This window comes from Acanthaster planci, linkage group LG08 (genome assembly GCF_054643075.1).
Source record: "Acanthaster planci isolate LZ-2023a linkage group LG08, COTS_SCS, whole genome shotgun sequence".
NCBI lineage: Eukaryota > Metazoa > Echinodermata > Asteroidea > Valvatida > Acanthasteridae > Acanthaster > Acanthaster planci.
The window spans coordinates 20,798,272-20,821,367 of NC_141784.1; the positions used below are offsets into that span (position 1 = coordinate 20,798,272).

The following is a 23,096-nucleotide window of genomic DNA, read 5'->3' on the forward strand; positions in this document are numbered from 1 at the left end:
TACAAATATTGACTATTTCGCCACATGAAAAATGGAATGCTCCATGGATCCCCGAGGGAAGCTAGTTTTATTATACCAGAAGATAAAGCAGTCGATGTTTGTTTTATAAAATTGTCCCCACGTATTTTGCTTGATTTTAGCTATAATTGATTAATCTGGTCTAACTACATATACAAATACGTCAATTTGGCGAGGAAATTTGTTAAAAATGCAGCAGCCCTTTACTAAACTACATCTTCACAAAATATATGAACCGAGCTCTGTTGCGCAAGTTCTTCGCACGCGACGGCGCGCCGCGCCAGCACAATTTGCAAGCAACCCCGATGGCCACGCGTAGGCCTACTTTGCTTGCTGCGGTTATAGTCGCACCGGGCTAAAATAGAGAATATCATGTGACTGGCTCTTTGTCAATCACGATAAAGAATTTGTAGTGAGGTGTTATTAAATGGTTATTTATTTACTTTACTTAACGAGTAGTGATCATTCAAAAAGCCGCTGAAAGATATGATATTGTGAAATAACCTTTAGGAAAAGAAAAAAAAATGCTACGATTCAAAGGATCATCACCAGATGTTATGTCTCCATTGTATTCTTTAAAGAGGCTTATCAAGCACTCACTTTGTTTTCTCCACTCCTAAACCAACAAAGGTGAGCTGGATCTATTGTTTTTCAAAAGAACCAATAGCCAATAAAAAGGCCGTGGGTTCGGTTGGTGGTGTGGCATAGCTGTTGGTCTCGTGAAAGCACACATAATCCTTGCCTCTCTCTCTCCCTGCTAACCATCCGAGGCGAGATTTCTTCAAGCACCATGGGGCGTCTGAGGCTTCTGACTGTCCTGCTGCTAGCGGCGTCCACTCACTACTGTGTAGCAGGTGAGTACATTCCAACATTTTTCTCCAAACTTTTTGTGGCAGAAATCTAGAAATGACTCTTATATCAAATCTGTTCAAGCGAATATCTCTGAAGAGCGTATTTGGTTGGCCCCAAATCGTCAACATATCGAACAAGGCTACAGTCTTACCACAAAACACTATAAAATGTTTATTGTTTTCAACACCAGAGCACCACATAACAACACCTTACGGTGCTCTCTTCTTTTCAACATGAAACAAAGGACAATTCAAAAACGAAAACGACTCAAATGTTAAATTGGAAGAATTTAAAACTGAGATCAAAAGAGAGAGATAAAAATAGCTGAATGCATTATTTTCGTCCTTGCACGGGGTTTTCCTTTCTCGAAAACGAATCGAAACTAGTCCTTCGGGTACACTCCCAGTAGCACAATAATCATCATGAGTATTGATTGATTTCCCTCAGGCTGTGACAGTGACTGGATATCATTCGGTGACTACTGCTACAAACTTTACAAGACGGATGTGGAGTGGCTGGAGTCCCACGAAAACTGCGCGAAGGAAGGGGCGGCAGTTGTCAGCATTGGCAGCTATAAAGAACAGTTGTTCCTGAAACGTGCGTATTTTGAACTCTTGGGGGAGTCATAGGCCTATTTTTTCTGTGATCATTTTTAAAGTAAGACAACAGGAGCGTCGTATTTATATACGATCCAGATGCTATAAATCGTATAACTAAATGTCTACGAGAATTTTTTTATAATGAGCAGTTGTTATGTTTTTAAGAGGGGATAGTCTTCACGCTTCGTGGAAGCTTCCTCCGATGAAATGTCGGAATTTACTTCTCTTGAAAAAAAATCTCGAGAGCAATGATTACAGCCTTTATTCAAGTCAAGTTTCCCCAGCGTGTTGTACGTAACAAAAAATACTACTAATAAAAGCAAAAATCGCCTCTTGGACGTTCTGCCCACTGGGTCGTGCTTTTATATCGACAGAAATCCAAAGTTTCACAAAGCCTTCATTTACCCGTTGACTATTTTGACAGAGAACTTCGGCGCTACTAAATTCTGGATCGGGTACATCTGGGATTCGTTCCAAGGCCAGTTCAGGTGGAGTGATTTCTCCGAGGTAAGGAACGGCACGTTTGATCGGCCAAGAAGATATTGCCCCTTAGAACGATGCAGACGCTAGTCAAACTCATAATTATGTGAGTCTGCGACTAATTTCCCCACGTGCATATAACCTGAGAAATAAAAGAGCCGATTAGCCCTCTTGAAACATGGCGGAGACAAGAATTATTGGAGGATACCTCCAAAGTGGGTGAAATCGGAATAAACGCAAAAGAACTTTCCCAAACCAAAGAGCACCCTCCTATTGTGTTCATCATTTACCTCATAATAGGCTAATTAACCTTACACCTTAACTGAGGTGAACTCATCGGCAAGGTATACATCGACTTTTCACACACACTTCGAGTTTCTTTCAAAGTGGCCTGTACTTTTTGAAGATTATGGAGGTTTCATTCCAGTCTTATTTCCCCTCTTTCCAATTCCATTTCTTTAGTTTCTATTTGGAAATACATGTACATATTTTGGTGATTTTTGGGGTAAAATCCCAGTGTAAGTATTCTAAAGCTTTTGCTTTGTATCACCGTGACAATAGCGTAACTAGGAGGGACAGCTCGAGGTATGTAGCCTTGTCTCCTCCGTGCCTCACTCAAAAAAAGAGGGGGACACAATCTAGTGATTGTACACCGTGAACGAACCCACTGAGCGCCCCCCCCCCCGAAAATGAGGGCTCCCAAAATTCCCCTCCCCATTCAAACTTACACCATTGGTGTTTCATGCTTTATAACTTGCACAATTAAAAAAGGTTGACTTCGAGATCTTCTTAGTTGATTATATTCAGTCACCGAGGATATACTTTCCTTTACGTCAAAATGACAGAGGAACTTTGAAAGTTGGAATCCTGGTCAACCAAACGATTTAGATAACAACCTCTGCGCAATTACCGGTGGCGACAAATATGCAGAAACTTGGAACAATGTGGAATGCGACAAAGAATTCTACTACGTTTGCAAGAAACCAGCTCTCATAGGTGAGAATCATTTTTTTTTATCGAGATCAAAGCATGATAGGCTGGCGTGGGTGTCTAATGCGTGTATGAAGCCCACAGTCACCATCGCGGGCCTGGTTCATTTTCTAGTCCAGACCCTACGAGTACAACGAATCTGCCCCGTGTCTCTAGGTTTTTTCTCTGGGTTGTCTAGTGATCTTTCTACTGTGAAACTCGACAGCGTACGAATTTACTCCTGAGGAGGTGTCTGCGCATTTTACGGTGACATTTCCACAACGCGCACGCGCATAATCTTAATACACACACTGGGCATTGCAAAGTTGACTGCACGACTGGAAAGATTATAGCAACCTTTCATGACACCTCCACGTGTTACTTGCTGCTTTGCAGAGCGCCCTCATAGGCTCACCCAAAGACATTGCCGTCCAAAGTTCATGCAACTGCATACACCATTTCTGTGAATAGAAAATTCTCAGGTATTTTTAAGCAAACGAACAGTTACATAGGGAAACGTGGGGTCTGTCAGTCGTGCAAATCCACCATATCCATTACGGGGTCTTTTCAAGACACGAAAATATCAGCGGAAGTGGATGTATGAGGCGCATGCCAAATGAAGCCTCTTCCAGACTCTTGGTGGCAGCAAACATTTATCAAAGGCGCGTCACTGATGCTATATTAACTGACGTCCACGTGGCAAGTTTGCACCAACAACACTGACTGCTTTACCTTGACAAAATTTCCCTTCTTAAAATTCCAAGTATTGCAGCCGACATTGACATTATCGCCAATCCAATTTAATGTCACTAGCCACTGACTATCCGGAGCACTGGAGGAGACAGGCCTACGAAAGCCTTCATAAGGCCCTGGACGACGCCAAACAGAACAAGAAAATCGCCCACAACGTGATAATGTTCCTGGGTGACGGGATGAGTATATCCACTGTGGTCAGCACGCGCATCTTGAAAGGTCAGAATGCAGGGAATCCGGGAGAAGAGACGGTGCTGTCTTACGAGGCGTTCCCTCACATCGGTCTGTCCAAGGTTAGAAATGGAACCCCAAATTACCTCCCCATTTCATGTGACAAACTGGTAATGGATATCCTGCATGCTAATGGAATATGCCGTTAAATAGTTCATTATTTGTAACAATTTGAAAAAAGAATAAGGAAGTCTTTTCATAGCACGGAGCGAATAAATAATTCATTTGACCGTTGTAATGAGAATTTAATAAGCTTGGTATCGTTTTTTGTCTTTCCACCTCGTCAGACTTACAATACTGATCACCAAGTGCCAGACTCTGCCGGGACTGCCACGGCTTATCTCACGGGAGTCAAGACCAAGAAGGGAGTCATTGGACTAGATGGTCGCGCCTTGTACCGCAATTGCGACACCGCTGCTGGTAGAGAGGTGTCCTCCATCCTCAAAGTCGCCAAGGAAGCAGGTAAACAATTCCTAGGTTATAGCAGAACTCGAATCCCCACCGAATGTGATTTCAAGTTTGGTTCGAAAGTGCATGAAAATTGCTGCGAAATGTTTGTCCACACCTCAAAATTTTGGGAGAATTTTAACGATCTTTACAAATTTTCAAAAACCATTAAACAAACAACAACTGGCACACTTGAGCTGGTCACAATTTCTTTACTCAGGGATGGCGGTTGGTTTTGTGACAACCACCCGTATCACGCACGCTTCGCCGGCTGGCCTGTACGCTCACGTCCCGTACCGTCACTGGGAACACGACACTGACGGGACCAGTTGCGATGACATCGCTAAACAGTTCGTTCGAAGTGAGATGGACATTGACGTGAGTAAAGTTCTTGCATCTCTGCAGATGATGAAATAAGAAAAAAAAACAAGAGTTTCAGAACACACAACGGGGGGTGCGATTCCCCAAACGATATGACTTCGTGTGATGACAGAAATTACCCAATGAAAACAGCGGACAGAATCTGGCTCGGCCGATGGAAAGACAATTTCAGAGACAGTTTAAAGACACTACCACCATGCATCAAGAAAACAGTAGATTTGGTTTTCCTCTTGCTGCAGATTAGTGGTAGAACAAAAGACTAAACTTTGGTACCAGTTTCACTCTTGTTTTATGGGTCATCTGAGCGTTTCAATTTCGTTGTTATTCTGTAGGCAAGCACAAAGGCAGAAGTGATTCAATTGAATACAAAAAATGTAGGCCTACCCTTATTCAAATCTACGCCTGAACTGCATCCTGCAGGTGGCATTGGGAGGTGGATGGAGGGAGTTTCGACCCACCTCCTACATCGAGGGCGGCAGCTCTGGGAAGCGTGAGGACTCGTTGGACCTGATCCAAGAGTGGGAAGCAAGATACAACTCAAAAGGAAACGCTAAGTACATCACGAAACTCGATGAACTACAAAATCTGGATGTACAGGGAACGGACTACGTCCTTGGTAATGAATGTAAAACAATGCACTATTTGGGGGGCGCAGGTGTCTTCTGGCCCTGTGTTTCTGTCCAAAGCTTATTTAAGCCCAAATTAATATCTTAACATTCGACCAACCTTCTAAAGATTTCTGTCAATCAAAATAACCTCACTCTCAGAAAATTACCGGTACTCGTTGAGAAGATTCTAGTTTGCTGTTCCCCGACAGATTTGCCGCTGAGTGGCTAAAAATAATCAAGATAAACTTTTTTTCATTTTTAAAACTTAAATCCAGGATTGTTTAACGCGGACCACATTGATTACGAAGCGGACAACGTGGCTGGTCAACCGACCGTGGCCGAGATGACCGAGCAGGCCATCCGCTTGCTGTCCAGGGGTGGCAGGCGGTATTTCCTCTTTGTGGAAGGTGTGTGTATGGACTTACCGATTTACCATAACTAAATCGCACTGGTCAAAACTGGAGTGGTTTTTCCATTTATACTTCCATTTACCTTCTGACCTCCGTACTGATACGCCTTAATCCTTCTAAATAAGCCACGGGAAAGAGCTCATTTAGTTTGAGGATGATTTTACTTTATGTTACATGTGTTGCACCAGAAACAAATCTGCATTTAACCTGCTTGAACAACATGGTCCAGTAAAGATTTAACAAGGTCTTTATGTAACACCACAGAATTAACAGCGACACTGCATATCACTGACCCCTTTATAATGTTTACTTTTATGATAATATTGTTATTTAACTAATTTTTGCTTCATTGAAGGGGGTAGAATCGATCACGCCCACCACGTCAATGTCGCCCACCTTGCTCTGACCGAATCCCTGGGTATGGAAAAGGCCGTGGAGAAGTCCTTGGAATTGACAAAAGGCACCGACACCTTGACCGTCGTCACGTCTGACCACAGCCACACCTTGACCATCACTGGATACCCGGTCAGAGGCAATCCCATCCTTGGTAAGACCGACCGCCCGCTGGGCGTAGAAACCACGCCCTGCGTTTCACACCATTTTCTGCTATTGGACCGCCACAGTTATGACCATATTTGGTGATATCTGTCGATTTCCATCACCGCGCCGTTGATCGCTCTGTCCTAACGCTTCCTGTGTGTTAGGCTGTAATTATGTGTAGAAAAAAAGATCCCCCATTGAAGACATCAAACGAACCTACCTTCAACTGGTTTTTTAACCTATGTATAATTTCAGGTTACAACCAGCAAAAGTCTGATATTATCTTCAGCGATGGGCTGCCCTACACGACCCTGAACTACGGTATCGGGCCTGGAGGTTTTGAAGTCCAGAAATCGTTTAAAGAAAACAGTCATCGCCCCGACCCGAGCAAGACCGACACACGTAAGCTGAAATCGTCCCGTTATCTTTTAGGAAGTACACAGGTGTTAATCGACCTCATATCTTCAGAGATCCTTCCCTCTCTGTCATCTGATTGGTCAAATCTCAATCACATTTAATTGCAGACTCATTGACCTTTTCACTTACAAAGGTATTATGTGCGCATAGGCATAGACCTTTTCACTAATAAATTCATAATTATGCACGCATGCGCACAAATGGCCTTGGCGGCAAGAAGCGTGAGCTGGCCATTGAAAAGGTACAGCGTTGCGACTCTGTTGATCGTTTTCTCTCAGGTGTTCTGACTTCGTTCATTTTTTTTCTTCAGAGAATCCCATTAAATCGTGTTTTGCCATTAGTAATACCGAATGAAATGGTATCTAGTTGTTCTGGCTATTTTAACTAATTCTGTCTTTCTGAAGCGTTTCAGATCAGATGCTTTGTAACACGAAAACATTTCTAAAGGAGTGAAGCTGGCATATAAGTGATATTGGAAAAGACAAAGTCTCTGTGTACGTAATATCGGGGTGGATGGTCAAAAGACATGGCGGTAACAAGCGTGAATGTCCAGTTTAAAATTCTTGAATTTTTCGTCATATTCTCTGGGATTTTAATTTTTGTTTCTTTACTAAAAACCCACCAAACTCGTCATCGGTATGAGTAGCACATAATATTTCAATTAACCTAACACTTACCAGAAAAATAAGCAAACAATCTGGCAAAACTGATGGAATTCCACTCGACCGAATTGTGGTGAGTTCATTTTTCCTTGTCGACTGTGTGTAATTCATTTCAGAGGCTCCCCATTACATGCAGAGCGCCTTGATAGCTGCAGTACCTGGAGCGCACGCTGGGGATGACGTGGCCATCTTTGCCCACGGCCCCATGTCGCATCTCTTCCACTCCGTGCACGAACAGAACTACATCATGCACGCCATGCAGTATGCCGCCTGCATCGGGGACTTCGCACCCAATTGCCACTAAAATGGCCGTATTCTCAACAACAGTCTTCTCTTGAGTGGTCATTGCTTAAACTGCAGTAACCAGAGTATATCTTTACGAAATATCCGCGGGTATTTGGAATCAACATGGGCAGTTTGCACAAGCATCATCTGCTTGCCATGGGGTGGTAAATTCATTTTAACAGTCCGAAAAATGTAGAGTGTTCTCTGTTTTACATTCTTCCCAAAGATGTCAAGAGGAACGAATTCAAATAATTAGTTGTTTACAGCACTGAAGAGTTTTTTCGTTTTGAATCATTTATGCGAAGAGAAGAGGTGATATAAGAAAATTCATGATTGGTTGTTCTTTGCACTTGCGCACTATCTTGTAAATCTAGCCGATAGTATGAAAATTTTGACCGTCTCTCTTCATTTACTTTGAAAATTTCTGATTTGAAGATCGCTTCATGAATTTTATTTTGAAATCTTCATTCTGATGCGTTCTTAATGTTTTGATGAAGCTTTTAATTTACTGTGAAATCGTTCTAATCCTACAAAATTTCTTTACGTACCGCACGAGTCTTGGAATGATTTTGTACAAGGATCATGGTAACACAACATAAATACAATTTTGAAAGAATGACAGATAATTTTAACTCTATAAGAAACAGTAATGATTAATTTCTGGTTTCCCCTGCTTGCGATTGTTTACACAAAGGCTCTCAGGGTAGTTTCCAGGGCTTTTCGTGGAAAGCTAAACCAAACTCAACCGTGAGTAAATTTCCTTCAAGAAATCGTGGAAAGTTAAATGACTGAAATAAAGAGAATTTTGAGATATTAGACTTGCAAACGGTTGTTTTATTGATGTACTATTGTCCACGGATTGTCTCAGTCTGTAAATTGGTCCTGGGCCTGCTGTAAAATCAGGGCTCAGCTTCTTCGTCAACATTTTTGCTTGACAAGTTTCCCTGCTTTAAATTGGCAGTGAACTCTCACGAGTGATATACAGCACATGGAATCCCATCTGGTGACCCAATGTTGCCATAAGCAAAACCCACCTTATACTGAAGCAACCTTGGAGAACTTTGTAATCACGTCGTTCCCTTTCCTATGAGCCATGCGCTGGACCAAGAGACCACGATTTCCCCAGAGCAACGGAGGCTCCTTTCCTTTGTTTCTAGTATTTTAGACAAAAACTTTGCCCAGAAGATCTGAACAATGAAAGAAACAAACTGATAGTTGCGATTTTATCAGATCCATTCTACTTGCCAATTTTTTCAGTGTTAAGTGCCCTTTTCTAGGATGCTAGTGACTTTTCATTTCATTTGACAAAATAAGGTGACCCAGGAATTGAGACCTCGGGAGAAGCTTTGACTCAACCTTGATCCAAACTCAGAATGATCCTGTTTGCATTCCTTCTGCGCAAGTGGAAGTGATGACGAAATTCACCGGTCAAAATCCTTCCAATGAGAGCCAAAAGAAACCAAGAAGTCACCACATCACTTGAACCTAGATCATTGCCGTTTGCAAGTCTCGCATCACGGGGTTAGCTACGTGCAGTTTAGTTCTTTTTATTGACGTCACTGATGGTCTGAAAATGGGCCCTTGAGATCATCTCTTCTTCTGAATAAGAAAAAGGGCAAGTAGATACAGAATGCCATATATTAAGTTCGTGATAGATTTACATCATTGCTTAATCAAGAGTACTGAGATTTGTCACAAAAGGTTCTGCGGAAATCATGCCAAGCGGTGTTTGAACAAGTGAAATTTTAAAAAAAAGTCTTGCTGTCCTACACTGGGCAGAAATAGCCAGATTTGATTGGCTGCGGAAAGACGTGTAGCATGAGTACACTCCTTTCTCCATTGGGAATATTTCCTGTCAGTGAAGGCGCTAACCGAGAAATGTGTTAACTGGACACATACAATATCATATTCTTTTGTCTTTTGCAAGAAAATTATTGATACTTTTGTCTGCAGCAATGATCTCCATCGATAAATCACTCTCACACATCCAGAGACAATCGAATACAGCACATCCAGAAAATGATTTCGGTTTCGTTTCCATGATATTTTTTTAATTAAAGCATTGTTGGAAAATTGCTCTAAAGGTATATATCAAATACATTATAACATAACATAATACATTATTAACCATAACAGACTTAGCAATGAAAACAAATCTTGAATGATTAATAGTTCAGTTCCACACACATTTCTGACCGTGTTCTGTTTTTACTTGGAGCGAAATTTTTTTCTGTCGTCCAAAACTAGAAATGGCTACTTATCACGTGACAGTATTCTCCAATTCTTTAAACACGGCGCCGGCGCCTTTTCCATTCTACTTGTGTACTATGAGTGCTAAGTTTCCTTACACCGGTGGCCTATCCTGTGGTGTTTACTTGTGGTCAACAGCTTCTTTTTCAAAGTTCTAAGACAAAAATACAAAGCATTGCGGCCAGTCCGAATACAGCCATATGATATTGCAACATGGCTGCCACTGAAATGTCACAGGCGTTGATGTGCAATGCATGAAGTCAGTTTCCTTTGGGGGCGCGGTTTATTTTCAAGTCACGCTCATAAATTGTAGTTCAGCCTTGGTGTGCAAGCAGGGTGGACATGTTGTGGGCCAAGTCACCCGAAACGATTTATCGCCAATTTAGCTGAAAGAAATCAGCTCATCACTGCACTCTTGGATGGCATGGAGAGAAATTCAAATCGAGCCGCTGAGTCCACGCATAAGGTTCCCAACCTTCCCCTGATGTTGGCGGTACTCTGGAATCTGTCGCATGCGTTTTAGTACTTGGTGTAGACATGTCTGACTGACTGGAACTCGGCCCAAGAGATCCTCTTGTCTCCTAAAAAGTAACCAAAGTCAAACAAATACAAAATCATGTACGAACCAAAATAATCATCTTCACAATAGTTTGTTTGTTACGATAGTCAATACCATGGCAAACGTCATGAAAAAATAAGCATTTAACACAAGGGGATGCCTGGTCTTTGACAAATCCTAATCCCGTATTTTGAATGCAAGGTCATGAAATTGCGCAATTTTATCACACAAAAAAGTTTTGAATGCAACCACGAGATAACTGATGAAATTTTCCACGAGGCGAAGCCAATTAAGCAGCCAAAGCGATTCAGTCCAAAGATCAAATTTAGCAAGTAATATCACTGATAAAAACATCTCAGGACTCCATCACAAAAGCCAGCTCATTTGCCAAATATTCCCAAAAGATTCATGTGGTGTTACCATTGGCATCCAGATCCGTCAGGAACGCGATGAAGTTGGCTACGCACCCTCTCTCAGCGCGCCACTCCTCGACTGTCAGCAAACCGTCACCATCCTTGTCCAGGAGAGAGAAAGCGGCCGACTTTAATGGTTGACTGACGGACCTCTTAAACCTAAGATATTGCGACAAAATGATGTTACTTTGTATAATGTCAACAAAGTTATGAAGTATAAAAAGCAAAAATGGAAGATTTGGTCGTACTCCACTGTGACGAGGATGCCAACTGCGCCACTGTCGGGGTCGTAAGTCGGTTCAATGGTCACATCGTCATAAATCTCGAAGGCGAAAGGGTTGTCGTCACCGCTCTCCGCTGAAGCCGCAACGACCAGACTAAAGATCACCCCAAACACGCTGAATCTTGCCATTGCGCCGTCTGGTTCCTGACTCTTCCAAGTTCAGAATTGTTATCCTAAATTTCGTTAGAAGAAAATAACACCATATGTAAATCTCACGGAGGTTTTTAATTCGTCTTTTACTAAATATACCAATCTTCCCAAATGTTTGAACATAATTCTCTCTGGCTTCAATGTGTCATTTTTTCTTTCTTTCGCCATTCAGGTCTGGGTTTAGTTCTATGGAAGGAGGGTCTTTTTGGTCATTTGAAATAAATGCTACAAACCTATGAATCTTCCAGGTGCTTTTGTTTACAAATAAAAACAACTCTTTTGTTGAGGTTAGTGATTTACCATGTCCTTTTTGTACTGACGACCAGATTTAGTTTGCCTACCACTTGTTGATAAAAACGTCACCGTACTGCGACAGAGCAAAACAAAGTAATTCTACTCACATTGTTCTTTAATGTTCGATTCAACCGTTACATACATGTACTTCCAGAACATGACGTAAAATGGAGCAACAAAATGTACACACAGGGACAGACAGTAGGCCCTATGTTACTATTTTTCCGAATAATGATTCAAAAGACGATACTCACTTGTTGACAGTGATTGCAATCTGCCACGTACATACAAACTTAGACGGTTTCAATTGAAGATCACTCTGGTTCGGAAGACCAAAATCCAAATATTTATAGTCAAACCTGCACCGTTTCGGATGGTAATATCCGGACTGACGTCAGGATGTTCTGAGAATTGTAAGGCCCCTTTGTGAGGTAAAACTGCCGATTTTTGTAAGCATATACAGAGAGAAGGACTCCTGTGGATGTTTGGGTGAAACCATTAATCACTATAGTATCGTTTCTTCCATCCCCCACTCTGCCCTATCTTGGTAGAAATTGTTACTTTTTGAGTAACAATAACCTTACCCCTTCGGGAAAGAGTAGACGGAGTGCACTAAAATTACTGCTTTTTTGTGGTGTGTTAATAGTAATAATATTTTGACAATCGCCAAAATCTCTAACCTGTGACTTGAAAAGCATTTAAAAAAATATCCTTTCGATTTTAATCGTGAGCTTTCCCCTGGATTCCCCAAAGTCACGTCCACCAAATTTTGCTGCGTGTATTATGTGAGAAACTTCATTCCGGTCTCCGTTCGAGCCGGATGTTTGTAATGAGGTTACACCGGGGCATTCCTCATGACATGACTTCTCATGACCTCAGCTTGACACCATGTACGTGACAAAAAGAGCGTTCAGTGTCATGAGAGAGTTCCGAGGCCTGTCTTGAACCTCGCCAGGGAGCTTATACATTGTGACATGACTTCAGTAAACAAAAGCTTATAATGACGGAAGGGTAGTAGTTGTTGACTGTCAGATGAAGTTAGGGGGCACGCTGAGGACTGTATAAGGGGGTCAATATCAAAAACGATTCTCTTAAAACAATACACTGTGACCCATCATTCCCAAACAAGGTTGATGTAGATTCATGTTGGTTTTCAAGATAACTCTGAAATATTTCAGATTATTAAATAATTTTGAAAAAGTCAGGTATTGTTTTACAATATATCAGATTCACCATCTCTCAAAAAAGCGTATTATACTTCTTACACCTGTCGTCCAGTTTCCAGAATAAAGCGTTGGTTGTTTTTCAAAAAGTCAGTGGTCTAAAAATAGTCGGTGGTTAAAAGTAGCTTGTGCGTGATGTTGGGGTAGCTCGTGGTCAAAGACAGTGGCGTAAACAGCGGAGGCATTTTGAGACATTTTTAGAAAAAAAAATTCAATTCCCCAGACCTGAGACCTGGAAAGTCACGCGGTCAAAGCGTTTCTGGAGGTTTAGGAGTAACTGGTGGTCAAATCAATCAAGACAGCCTTGATAGCCAGCCCTCCCACTTGCTCTTCCTTTATTTCGTACTTCATTAAAGTTCTTGGGAATGATTATAGAAAAGTTACAGAGGTACAAGACCCAACGTGATCACCGAAGAAACATTCCAATTAACTAAAAGTGCATGATTCACAAGACTTTGTATTTAGATTTTAAGTCCTTTTCAAGCCTAACCGTTCTTATGATCACAGATGATAGTATAAGAAACCCACGTCGACAACTATGTTGGTGCATGTGAGGATCGATGTCCCTGTGCAAAGCCGAGATGCTGTCAGCACTATTTTCAGAATCCTAGCTTCGTCTCCACTTTGGCTTTCCCCCTAGGCTAATGATTCATTTTCAAAGGTTTGCAATTATAATACAACGATGATGATTCCGAGTTTGAATTTATTTGTTTCTGTAGCAAAAGATTGGTGCAATGAGCCATATTGCCTCAACAGTTCACCAAATTTACGAAAAGACGCCCTGCAGTGGACGTGGAATCTTGGTTTGAGAAATCCTGTTCTTCGTTGCAAATACGTCAAAAGAGGGCGCTGTAAACTACTTCCGTAATGCTCGCTTATGGGCCTTTTCCAATACTCGACTTGGGCTCCGTCTCAGGCTTCGTTCCCAAAACCAATCCCCGATTGTGGGCCTGAAGCGTTTAGATCAAATTGGATTACTTTAATTTCTGGCTCTCATGCATCTTATTTGGTGTTTCGTGGCACTATTAAACTAATGAGTGCGCTTACAGCTTCAAAGTCAGCTAGTTAAAAAACAGTTGAAGCCTGAGACGGAGCCGAATTAAGTTGGAAAACGGCCTATGTGAGAAAGAGAGTGGAGGATCGTGCCGTTTTAAAGCGAAAATTTTGTAGAATGTTTTTGTTTTAGCGGTGAGTTATACAGATCACTGATGTTGAAAACAAAGAGCCATCTCGCTTTACATATTTAAATTTGTGTTTCCTATTTCAGTGCGTCCATGACAGAATCGAGAGTGTCGCACTTACCCCCCGAACTGGGTTCGACTTCCGCCGCCGCGCTGCCACGAAGTAGCCTGGCGGACGTCGAGTTCTTGGAGTTTCTGACAGTGTGACGCCACATTCATATATTTGATGATTGTCTTGTATTTGCTGTCTGATCATGCAGTTAAGTTAAACTGCCAATTTTCACACTGCAACAAAGGTGTTTCAGTGTGGAAATAGGGCCTAACTGAGTACCAGCATGTTGAAAAAGCTGTAGGCCTATCCTCTTTGAATGATTCCTGTTCACCACTTTGCAGGTTGTATCGTGTTATTGGGGTGTATCCCTGGCTACATGGTGATTCAGGGTTAATGGCTTCTGGCTAGTGCCCCCAAATAAAGATACTGACAAATGGGAACTTAAAGAGTCACCAACCTGCCAACATACTTGGGTTGGACAGCTCAGTTGATATAGCACCGGTATGGTATTCCGGATGCCGCAGGTGCAAATCCCATTCCAGTCAATTTCTTTGTTCATCTTTATTACCAGTAGTACTAACATGTTTGTTTGCAGAATTATTTGTACACCTGCAAAGTGGACAAGATGCCGGCTCACTACGAGTGTAAGATTGGACCTTCCATTCTGAACTCTGACCTCTCCTCACTGGCTGATGAGTGCCAACGTGTGCTTGACAGCGGGGCAGATTACTTGCATTTGGACGTCATGGACGGGTAAGCACTTTTGCAGTGACTTTTGCAGCACTTTTGAATTTAATTACTCTGTGCATTACCTGTAGAGGGCGCTGTGCACCAACGATGGAACGATTTTCAAAGTGGGAGGGGTGCCAATTGTTAGACCATCAGGCATCAGTCATTGATAGGTCAATCCATTTAGCCCCACCAATTTATAGGACTTGCAAAAAGTGGGAGGGCAGACCCCCCCAGTCGAAAAAGTGGGAGGGCCCCCCTCTTCCGCCGCCAGTGGTGCTGTGCCTCTCACAAAATCCAAGGAAGGGGTTAGGAATTCCATACTGATGTGACGCTGGAATTACATCACATTTGTGTTTCAACTGAATGTGCACACGTGAATGGCATGAATACAGTGGACATGATAGAGATGCCAGCTCAAGGAAGTCAGGTGAATGTACCAATTTTGAGCTTTTGGCTTCTTTCGCTGATGAGAAAGTTTCAACTACATCAAATAGTTCGTGTATAACCATGTCCTTGTTTACTTTTTTTCTCCTCTTTCGGGGCAGGAATTTTGTGCCTAACATCACATTTGGTCACCCAATGGTGCAGTGTCTCAGACAGAAAGTGAAGACAGCTTTCTTTGGTAGGTTGGCATGGCAACAAGTATTGAATGTCAGGTCTCAAAGAGTCAACAGAGAGAATAAACTCTTGACGTATTTGCAAATGAAATCACGGTAGATTGTTACACATCAGCTGATTTTCTGCCAAAAGATACCATCCATTCGGCCCATTTTTTTAATAAGATGAGTTAAAGTCGACAGGTTTTCACTCATTCCCTGTTTCCTCTATCTGGGTGTTTTACAGCTCTAAACAAATACATGTAAAATGTTCCGAGTATGTCAAATGGTTACATGCGACTTCGGGGAGTCAGGTTGGCACAGTGGTTCTTTCCTTGCCTTCCACCTCTGCGGTCCAGGTTCGAATCCTGGCTCAATCCACAAGTAGATTGAGTTTTCAGTCCCTATACCTGATTGCATGGGTTTTACCCAGAATATTCCTCTGGGGTTTTCCTCCCACCACTAAAACTGTAACTGCTTCTCATTGTCTCCTCTCTACAGGTTTCCTCAGGCTTGCAAGCTACATTGCCCAGGGAGCTTTTGAGGAATCCTTTGTGTCATTACCAGAATAATTAATAATAATGATATAACTTAATCCTTTTTGTTTCCCTCAGATATGCACATGATGGTGGCGAATCCAGAGAAGGTAACCCTGAAAGGCATTTGTTTTTATTTGACATGAAAAGAAATCGCAAGAAACCATTAAGTGAGGATTCATGAACTTTTCAGGGATCATTCATTTGATTTCATTCAAAAGCATTAACACGCGGAGCAGGCAGAATTGGTAATACTTCGGAGTATAGTTCCCACAATGCCTTGCACATATGTATGTCAGTATTTGGGTCATTTTCTGTGATTTTTCCCAGTGGATCCAACCAATGGCAGAAGCAGGTGCCAACCAGTACACATTCCACATCGAGGCGACAGACAGACCCAAAGACGTCATCAGACTCATCAAAGAAGCAGGCATGAAGGTCTGGCTCAAGTTCACATCCCTTCTCCTCCCCTTTCTAGTCTCCTCCCCCCTCTTTCTTTGGGCTATCTGTTTTGAGTGACTCGTCTTATTCTATGTAGAAATAACACGTTGAGCACCTTTGCTGGATAGACTAAGAGAAGGGTAACACCATGTGGATAGATCTCTTTTTCGAAGAGGTACGGTTCTGATAAGAACTGGCGAGTGTGTACTTGACATTTCGACCAGTGTGCTGTGGTCGTCCTGTGTGTACCTGATGTTTCGACCAGTGTACACACTCACTGGTTCTTTTCAGAACCATACCTCTTCCAACAAGAGATTTATCCACACAGTGTTACCACAAGCCCTCTCTTTGGATAAAACTTACCACGAAGAAACAGATTTTTAAAATTTCCCTTCCCATGCCATCCAATCTGTCCCTAACTGCTCTCTGCTCCAACCGAAATTGGTTTTTTTTTTCATTTAACTGTACAAACTTTGAACTGCGAAGACCAAAATGAAACATCCCATGGATTTTTTATCTGTTCAGGATGCAGCTCGATTCATTGCTAAGTTTTGCTGACATTTTTTCTCTCAATCTAAAACATAGAAAGTGACTTGTTTAGTGCTGGTGTAATTCTTAACTCGGATCCACTTTTTTTTCTCCACCCAGGCAGGAATTGGTATCAAGCCAGCAACCCCTGTGGAAGTGGTCTTCCCTTATGTGGAAGATGCAGACATGATACTGGTGATGACGGTGGAGCCAGGATTCGGAGGGCAAAAGTTCATGGAAGACATGATGTCCAAGGTAACAGAAGAAATGGATAATTTGTATGGCTTTAAATCAAATCTAGAGAGAGACTTTCATCTTCACTCACAGACGTGGGCGAGACTTTTGGAGGCGGCTGAAACACTACAGTCAGATCTTTCTTATCTTTTCTCGATATTAAACAGAAGCTACGTAGAACAATTCTCCGTGGGAGCCGATAAGAGGATTCTTAAATCTTGATGGTTATTTGATGACTTGTTAAAACAAGAGGCATCCGTTGAGAGATATTTGATGGTCATTCCCGGGTTACCGGCATGGGCAATGTTACTAGCATCTTGATTCTTGGCATGATCTGTCCCACCAGGTGATGGCACTGTAGCCCCAGTCGAGTATCCATGAACAAATATGTTGGTGATTTGAGAGATAACCAACAGGGTTGATGACTTAGGCGGTAGAGAATCTGTACAGTGTTACAGAGGACAGGGGTTCGAATCCCGCTAAATATGTCACAAATAAATCTTTTTAAAATGCACTAGAGGCTCCTGAACATGTTGACCAATGGTTGGTCTCTTTTTTTTTTTTAAGGTGGAGCAGCTAAGAAACAGGTACCAGTCACTGGACATAGAAGTGGATGGTGGTGTGGGCCCAGCGACCATTGATGCAGTCGCAAAGGTCAGTCCTCAGACTGGTCAATAGTATCTGGGTTGTTGGAATTGTGGTCATCTCGTGCTAAGTGGAATTTGATATTTCCAAGTTTACAGGGGCACATACTAATGAACTCGTAGTCTGGAGAAAAGGATGTCACAGTTATTCAGCATAAATAGTGGTGGCAGTGAAATTGAAGGTTACGAGTCGAGTCAGGGAGGGTTGACTTCCTAAGATCACTCAGACTAGGTGTAAGTAAAAGATGATCCTGAAATAAAGTTACTGAAGAATCCTAAATGGAGTCAGCATTACGTTAGTCCCTAGACTCAAGACAAGTCTAACCCTGACCCTACTTTCCCAGCTTTTGAATCGCATGGTCATCCCCTTTTGCTGCCTTAGACCACAAGTTGGACTCAATCAAGCCACCCCCCCTTTGATATTTCATTTTGCTAAAGATTGCAAGGACTTGTTCCCCTTCGTCTTTTTGTCCTGACAGGCAGGGGCCAACATGATCGTATCAGGGAGCGCCATTATGAAGAGCGACAACCAACGACAAGTCATACACACTCTGCGCAGTGCCGTCAATGAACGCATCGAGCAAGCCAATTTACACAGATAGTTCCACGTTACCAGGGTTTATTTGGAAGCTAATGCAAACATTTGTGACGGGATTTCAGGTGATAGCAAACTTGCCGTGCATTATTATAAGAGCACAAGGGAAGCCTTGGTTTTTTTTTAAGAAATGGCTCAGGGTGGGCAAATATTCACTGATATTTGGAAATTAGATGGGCTCTTTGAAAGTGTAGACTGAAATTCATTTTCGATATCAAATTTAATATTTTTTACATTAGTATAAACAACTATTGCTCACTTTTAATATATTGTTAATTTACAAATCAAGCAAAGAAAGGCACAAAACAAAGGATACATTTTCTCGTCTGTTATTATTTCTTTGATTTATAAAAAAAAATAAAAATTCAGCTTACAACAGAAAGTTGTCTCCAGGACGTAAAATTTCGTTAAAATTCACTCTTCGGAAGAATGTCTCAAACCTGATAAAATGAATACCAATTTATCTTGCAATTATACTGCCAACAATTCTGAAAAGGAAATTCCAGACTATGAAATGTTTTATGGAACAGACTTCAAAGCCAATCTTCCATTATTTCTTCACCATGTGGTAGCCTTGTTTTCATAAACAAATAGACATAAACAGATATTATTACACATTTGGTACCACTTCTCAATAACAAAGATTTTCTGGAGTTACAGTTGGTCTTGAAGAAGTGATTTTTGTGAAAAAATTACCCGTCCCTTGTACTAATTCTGAACAAGAACTGACGTGCTTCTGTAAAAAAGAATTTGAGATGACCATGGCTTAGTGGCTGTGTACAACATGCTTAATTTTGACTTGCTGGTTAACTTGTTCTTCATTGACCATATCCCGGGACTGTGGGCGGAGATTTCTTCTTGTGGAGGGGATGCATGGCCTCCATCCCGGGTGAGATCATGAAGTCAGTGGTGTAAGCCAAGGGACGGCATAGTAAATGACTTAAAAAGTGTGGGGGGGGGTTGATTACACTGGTTATCCCCTATCCCTAGTGTTGTATAACTCATGGAAAGGTACTTGACTATCACACTGTCCAGGGTTATCAGTCGGCATTTTATTTCACTCAAAACCAGTGCTGTAGATACACGGGCAATACTCCCATAGAGTCTCCATGCAAGTCACACAGCAAGACGTGTGACTGTGGTTAGACACCAATCTCTGTACAATGCACCTGTAGACCAACTTGGGTCAAGCTGTGGGTCGCTAGGCCATATTTCGAAGAGGAGTGTGCACCACAGTCCGGCAACCAGTGATGCTGTGGTCCTGTATGGCACGCTTGGTACTCGCCCTACTAGGCTTCAGGGAACCACCTGGATCCCTTCAGGCCTGCTCGCTTCAATGTTAGACATGGACAGTACTTCTCTGGATGATCAGAACATGTTGTTGACTGCCACACCAGCTTGCATAAGTTTAAATATGATGGGTTGTGTGACCTTGAAGGGGAAGAATCAAAGGAAAAAGTCATCATGCCATTGCCCCTATGCATGATCAATGGAGGGCGCCATGGTAATTAATGTCTTGGGGCATATTCTGAGCTTTGGCCGCAGTAAGGTGAAAAATGACCCCAAAAATTTTGTTAATACGGTTAAAAGGCTAGAAACTGGCTTTTAGTCAAGGTTTTAAGCAAGGGTTTTATTAAAGTTGAAAACTTTCAATCCTATGGAAGTTGAAAGCCACAATGATGCAGACTGAAAGTTCAAATCTTCCATAACATGGCACTGACACGAGAGAGTGACAAGCATATCCACTGTCTACTATGACGTCTTGTGCCGCGAGTTGGAAGTACTAACAACTACATGCACACAAAAAAGAAACAAGGCAGAAACTTGGCATCCCTGCAGCTTACCTTGACACAATCCTTTATTCGTAGTTCAGTCAAGGCGAGCCCTGCTTGTTTATCTAAGAAGCCCTGTAGCCCAAAGTTGCTGACCCTGTAGCAGTAACTCACATCGAGGCTCTGCAAGTGATGGCACTTGAAGGCCAGCTGGCTGACACCAAAGTCTGTCACACCATACACACTGCTGACATGTAGCTCCTTCAGGTTCTTGGCGTGGTCTGCCAAACCACAAAGCGCTTCATCCGTTATCTAAGAGACAGGAATTTGTAATAGATCCACGACTGAGTAAAACGCATCTGAGGATACTTCAATACTTGACCAGACTGACTTCACACATCACAAGACTTCCGTCTGGCATTTAAACAGAGTGTCTAGAAACTAAAGCAGAGCGACTTTAGACTTGACTTGAGTGAGTTGAGACTTGACCATGGTGACTTGATAGCTTGACTGCAAAGTACAGACTCACCCCGTAGCAACTGCTCAGGTCTACTTCCTCTAGATCAGGGCATTTCTCCGCCATCGATACCACAGCAAAATCTGTTAAGTTCCCGCATTTATAGGCAGTGAAGACTCTTAGCTTGTGACACACACTGGCAATGGTGAGAACAGCTCCATCCCTCACGGCACGCCAACAGCCGTCTAATCTTCATGCACAGAGAACAAGCCTTTCACGAGTTACATTTGAATAAAGTCTGGTACACTGAGTTTTCTGATTGGACATAAACATAACAATCTGAGTTCCCCAGACTAAAGACAAAGTTGCTGTACCTCATGATTCGAGGCAAATTTTTACATAGCGACCACCATCTCTGGAATGGACTGGTTCCGTTGTGCCCTTATCCATTGAAAACAGTGTATTGGTGCAAGGCGTCTCTTATGTAACCAAACAAAAGCTTGCCCTGAATCACGAGGTACAGCTGCAGTGGAGAATGGAAAATTCAAATTGTTATGTTCACATGAATTTAAAGAACTTGGTGTACCAGATTTTATGCAAATTTGTGACAGCCTGTATGCAAAACATCTCAGTGTTCCAAACTCATGCAATTCTTTCCAGAAACTAAGAAATACAGTTAAAAGGAATTGCTGTACTATATCTTGCTCATGAACACAAGAAATTATGACTTCTCGATAATAGACTCCAGGGGCCAATTTCATGATGCCATTTAAGCACAGATATTGGTGAAGCACTGGAGACAGTTGCTTGGTGAAAATTACATTCCATCCAAAATGCAATTGGTCATTTCTTTCCCACGACTGGTTCTAGTTTAGCACACAAAACTGGATTTACGTCAATTCACGTCAAGTAATCACCTCAGCTCCCTCACACTGGATGCGTATTTCACAATGCCTAGGAGGAGGTCCTCCGTCACCATGCAATCCCAGGGTGACAAGTCAACAACCCTTAGCCTCTTGATGTAGCTCGTCACGAGGCGGCGCCATTTCTTGCATATCAGCTTACACGAAATCACTTCGCGGATGGAGAGCAGCGGCAGAACATGGTACAAAACGATCTCATCTGGGAGGCGAGCCAAATCTGCACCACTGTCTGTTGCCATGGCTACAGTCCTTGATGCCCAGAAAGAGTGCTTTTCACCCTTCAAATCTAAAGGGACTGCATGCTACCATAAAGGTCCGGTGTATGAGTCTGAGTGTACGTTAGCTGCCAGAGGTATTTCTGGCAACTTCTGTTACTGAACAAGATTGACCACAGGTGCTGCAAACTGAAAAAAAAAATGAGGACGGTACTAGTAGTACTAAGTAACAATTTCAAAATAGTCCTTGAAAAATGTATCTGTCCATTCACTTACAAACACCATTGCTGGTTGTCGCATACGTTGGGGGGGGGTCATGTGCAAAGTTGTGATTAGATATTGAAGTGAGCCTTTCAAGTCAGCATCTTGATGTTGATGGCCTCTAACTTGGCTTTAAAACTCTTGACATCGGTGGCGATGCGTAGGTCTTGGTCGAGGTGATTCCACTCACGAATAGACTTTGGATACAGCGAGTGCCTATAACAGTAGTTTGGTAGTATTATACTGGACAAGTGTCCGTACTTAGAGGCTGAAAGAAATTAATGAAAAATGAAAAACTACCTCCTGTGTTTTGAAATTGTTAGGATGGAAATCTACAACTTCTATTCTCATGGCCCAAAGTAGGCCTAGATGATATCCGCCATCAGAAAAGGGCAACATGTCCTAAAATGTCAAATTTAGCAAGGAAACTATTGAAGTGTTTACTTATCAAGTAGGCCTAGGCCTATCTGGCCTGTAAGTTAAGATTGTTACCTCCATGGTCTAACAGATCAAACATGTCAAATGATGTTTGTATATCGATATAAAAACGTGGAATTCTTTCTGCCTAACACGTCTAAAAATCATGCAAATTAATGGATCCACGAACTAGTTTTTATGCTATTTGGATGAGACACAGTTTGTCCACTCACTTGACACAATACACATTTACAAATGTGAACATTCAACACACACGTTCAAGCTGAGCTGAGCAGACGACAAAAAAAGCATCACTGTCGACTGCCTGTATCAAATGTATTTCGTGAATAAATCTAGGCATACGGAGCCTACCACTTTTCCTTGGACCTTGCGGTAAATTCCTCGACAATCGATGGCTAGATGAAATTACCGTCAGTTTCTAACTCTTTCATTAAAAAAGACACAAAATTTGTAAAAGATAAAGACACTCTGTGTAGGCCTACCTCAACAATTTCTCTCAAAGGCCTATCATATCACCTCTGAAAGTCTGTTGGTTGCGAGCTCGCTGGCTAAATTCGTCTTGTTTGCGTTTATAATAGAGCCCGCCCTCTATAGCTATATGGGCAATATGAAACACCATCAAGGCCGCGGCATTATGTGAAAAACCGTGTGCTGACGGTGGGGGGGG

At 42.2% G+C, this 23,096-nt stretch overlaps 4 protein-coding genes across 8 annotated transcripts; 2 read left to right on the forward strand and 2 right to left on the reverse strand.

Annotated features, from left to right (window-relative positions):
• Positions 1-709: 709 nt before the first annotated feature.
• On the forward strand, positions 710-8,478 carry LOC110976336 (alkaline phosphatase-like). The gene is made up of 12 exons (XM_022229525.2): positions 710-872; positions 1,318-1,467; positions 1,894-1,976; positions 2,795-2,945; positions 3,732-3,964; positions 4,190-4,364; positions 4,570-4,727; positions 5,151-5,346; positions 5,614-5,745; positions 6,104-6,295; positions 6,544-6,690; positions 7,484-8,478. The coding sequence occupies exons 1-12, from the start codon at positions 809-811 to the stop codon at positions 7,669-7,671; spliced, it is 1,869 nt and encodes a 622-aa protein (XP_022085217.2). The 5' UTR covers positions 710-808; the 3' UTR covers positions 7,672-8,478.
• A 1,197-nt stretch (positions 8,479-9,675) lies between these two features.
• On the reverse strand, positions 9,676-12,079 carry LOC110976159 (uncharacterized). Its single transcript, XM_022229220.2, has 4 exons — positions 11,856-12,079; positions 11,123-11,330; positions 10,882-11,033; positions 9,676-10,483 (listed from the first exon to the last, which is right to left on the reverse strand). Exons 2-4 carry the CDS (start codon positions 11,284-11,286, stop codon positions 10,422-10,424), a joined length of 378 nt encoding a protein of 125 aa, XP_022084912.1. The 5' UTR covers positions 11,287-11,330; positions 11,856-12,079; the 3' UTR covers positions 9,676-10,421.
• A 1,613-nt stretch (positions 12,080-13,692) lies between these two features.
• Positions 13,693-18,487, forward strand: LOC110976881 (ribulose-phosphate 3-epimerase-like). The gene is made up of 8 exons (XM_022230565.2): positions 13,693-14,012; positions 14,653-14,810; positions 15,335-15,411; positions 16,000-16,031; positions 16,252-16,359; positions 17,011-17,145; positions 17,692-17,778; positions 18,248-18,487. Exons 2-8 carry the CDS (start codon positions 14,683-14,685, stop codon positions 18,368-18,370), a joined length of 690 nt encoding a protein of 229 aa, XP_022086257.1. The 5' UTR covers positions 13,693-14,012; positions 14,653-14,682; the 3' UTR covers positions 18,371-18,487.
• Positions 18,488-18,676: 189 nt separating this feature from the next.
• LOC110976891 (uncharacterized) lies at positions 18,677-22,998 on the reverse strand. 5 transcript variants are annotated; one of them, XM_087140350.1, is made up of 6 exons: positions 22,912-22,989; positions 22,007-22,259; positions 21,510-21,919; positions 20,665-20,842; positions 20,208-20,447; positions 18,677-19,794 (listed from the first exon to the last, which is right to left on the reverse strand). In XM_087140350.1, the coding sequence occupies exons 3-6, from the start codon at positions 21,752-21,754 to the stop codon at positions 19,732-19,734; spliced, it is 726 nt and encodes a 241-aa protein (XP_086996476.1). In that variant the 5' UTR covers positions 21,755-21,919; positions 22,007-22,259; positions 22,912-22,989; the 3' UTR covers positions 18,677-19,731. The 5 variants fall into 5 exon arrangements, with proteins under 5 accessions (XP_086996476.1, XP_086996478.1, XP_086996477.1 ...); XM_087140352.1 differs by having other exon boundaries at positions 22,007-22,207; positions 22,912-22,988; XM_087140351.1 differs by lacking the exon at positions 22,912-22,989 and adding an exon at positions 22,781-22,905.
• Between the last annotated feature and the right edge of the window lie 98 nt (positions 22,999-23,096).

What these genes read in the sequence shown, in the direction of transcription:
- LOC110976891 (XM_022230587.2), bottom strand. Translation starts at nt 21,754, where the DNA reads ATGGCAACAGACAGTGGTGCAGATTTGGCTCGCCTCCCAGATGAGATC. An exon ending in TCCAGTGTGAGGGAGCTGAG is followed by an intron (nt 20,843 to 21,509) that starts GTGATTACTTGA and finishes CTGTGCATGAAG; the next exon opens with ATTAGACGGCTGTTGGCGTG. An exon ending in GAATAAAGGATTGTGTCAAG is followed by an intron (nt 19,795 to 20,207) that starts GTAAGCTGCAGG and finishes TTCCCCTTCAAG; the next exon opens with GTCACACAACCCATCATATT.
- LOC110976336 (XM_022229525.2), top strand. Translation starts at nt 809, where the DNA reads ATGGGGCGTCTGAGGCTTCTGACTGTCCTGCTGCTAGCGGCGTCCACT. An exon ending in CAAGAAACCAGCTCTCATAG is followed by an intron (nt 2,946 to 3,731) that starts GTGAGAATCATT and finishes TAATGTCACTAG; the next exon opens with CCACTGACTATCCGGAGCAC. An exon ending in GTATTTCCTCTTTGTGGAAG is followed by an intron (nt 5,746 to 6,103) that starts GTGTGTGTATGG and finishes GCTTCATTGAAG; the next exon opens with GGGGTAGAATCGATCACGCC.
- LOC110976159 (XM_022229220.2), bottom strand. Translation starts at nt 11,286, where the DNA reads ATGGCAAGATTCAGCGTGTTTGGGGTGATCTTTAGTCTGGTCGTTGCG. An exon ending in GGCATCCTCGTCACAGTGGA is followed by an intron (nt 11,034 to 11,122) that starts GTACGACCAAAT and finishes GCAATATCTTAG; the next exon opens with GTTTAAGAGGTCCGTCAGTC. An exon ending in GACGGATCTGGATGCCAATG is followed by an intron (nt 10,484 to 10,881) that starts GTAACACCACAT and finishes GTTACTTTTTAG; the next exon opens with GAGACAAGAGGATCTCTTGG.
- LOC110976881 (XM_022230565.2), top strand. Translation starts at nt 14,683, where the DNA reads ATGCCGGCTCACTACGAGTGTAAGATTGGACCTTCCATTCTGAACTCT. An exon ending in CATTTGGACGTCATGGACGG is followed by an intron (nt 14,811 to 15,334) that starts GTAAGCACTTTT and finishes CTTTCGGGGCAG; the next exon opens with GAATTTTGTGCCTAACATCA. An exon ending in CCATTGATGCAGTCGCAAAG is followed by an intron (nt 17,779 to 18,247) that starts GTCAGTCCTCAG and finishes TTGTCCTGACAG; the next exon opens with GCAGGGGCCAACATGATCGT.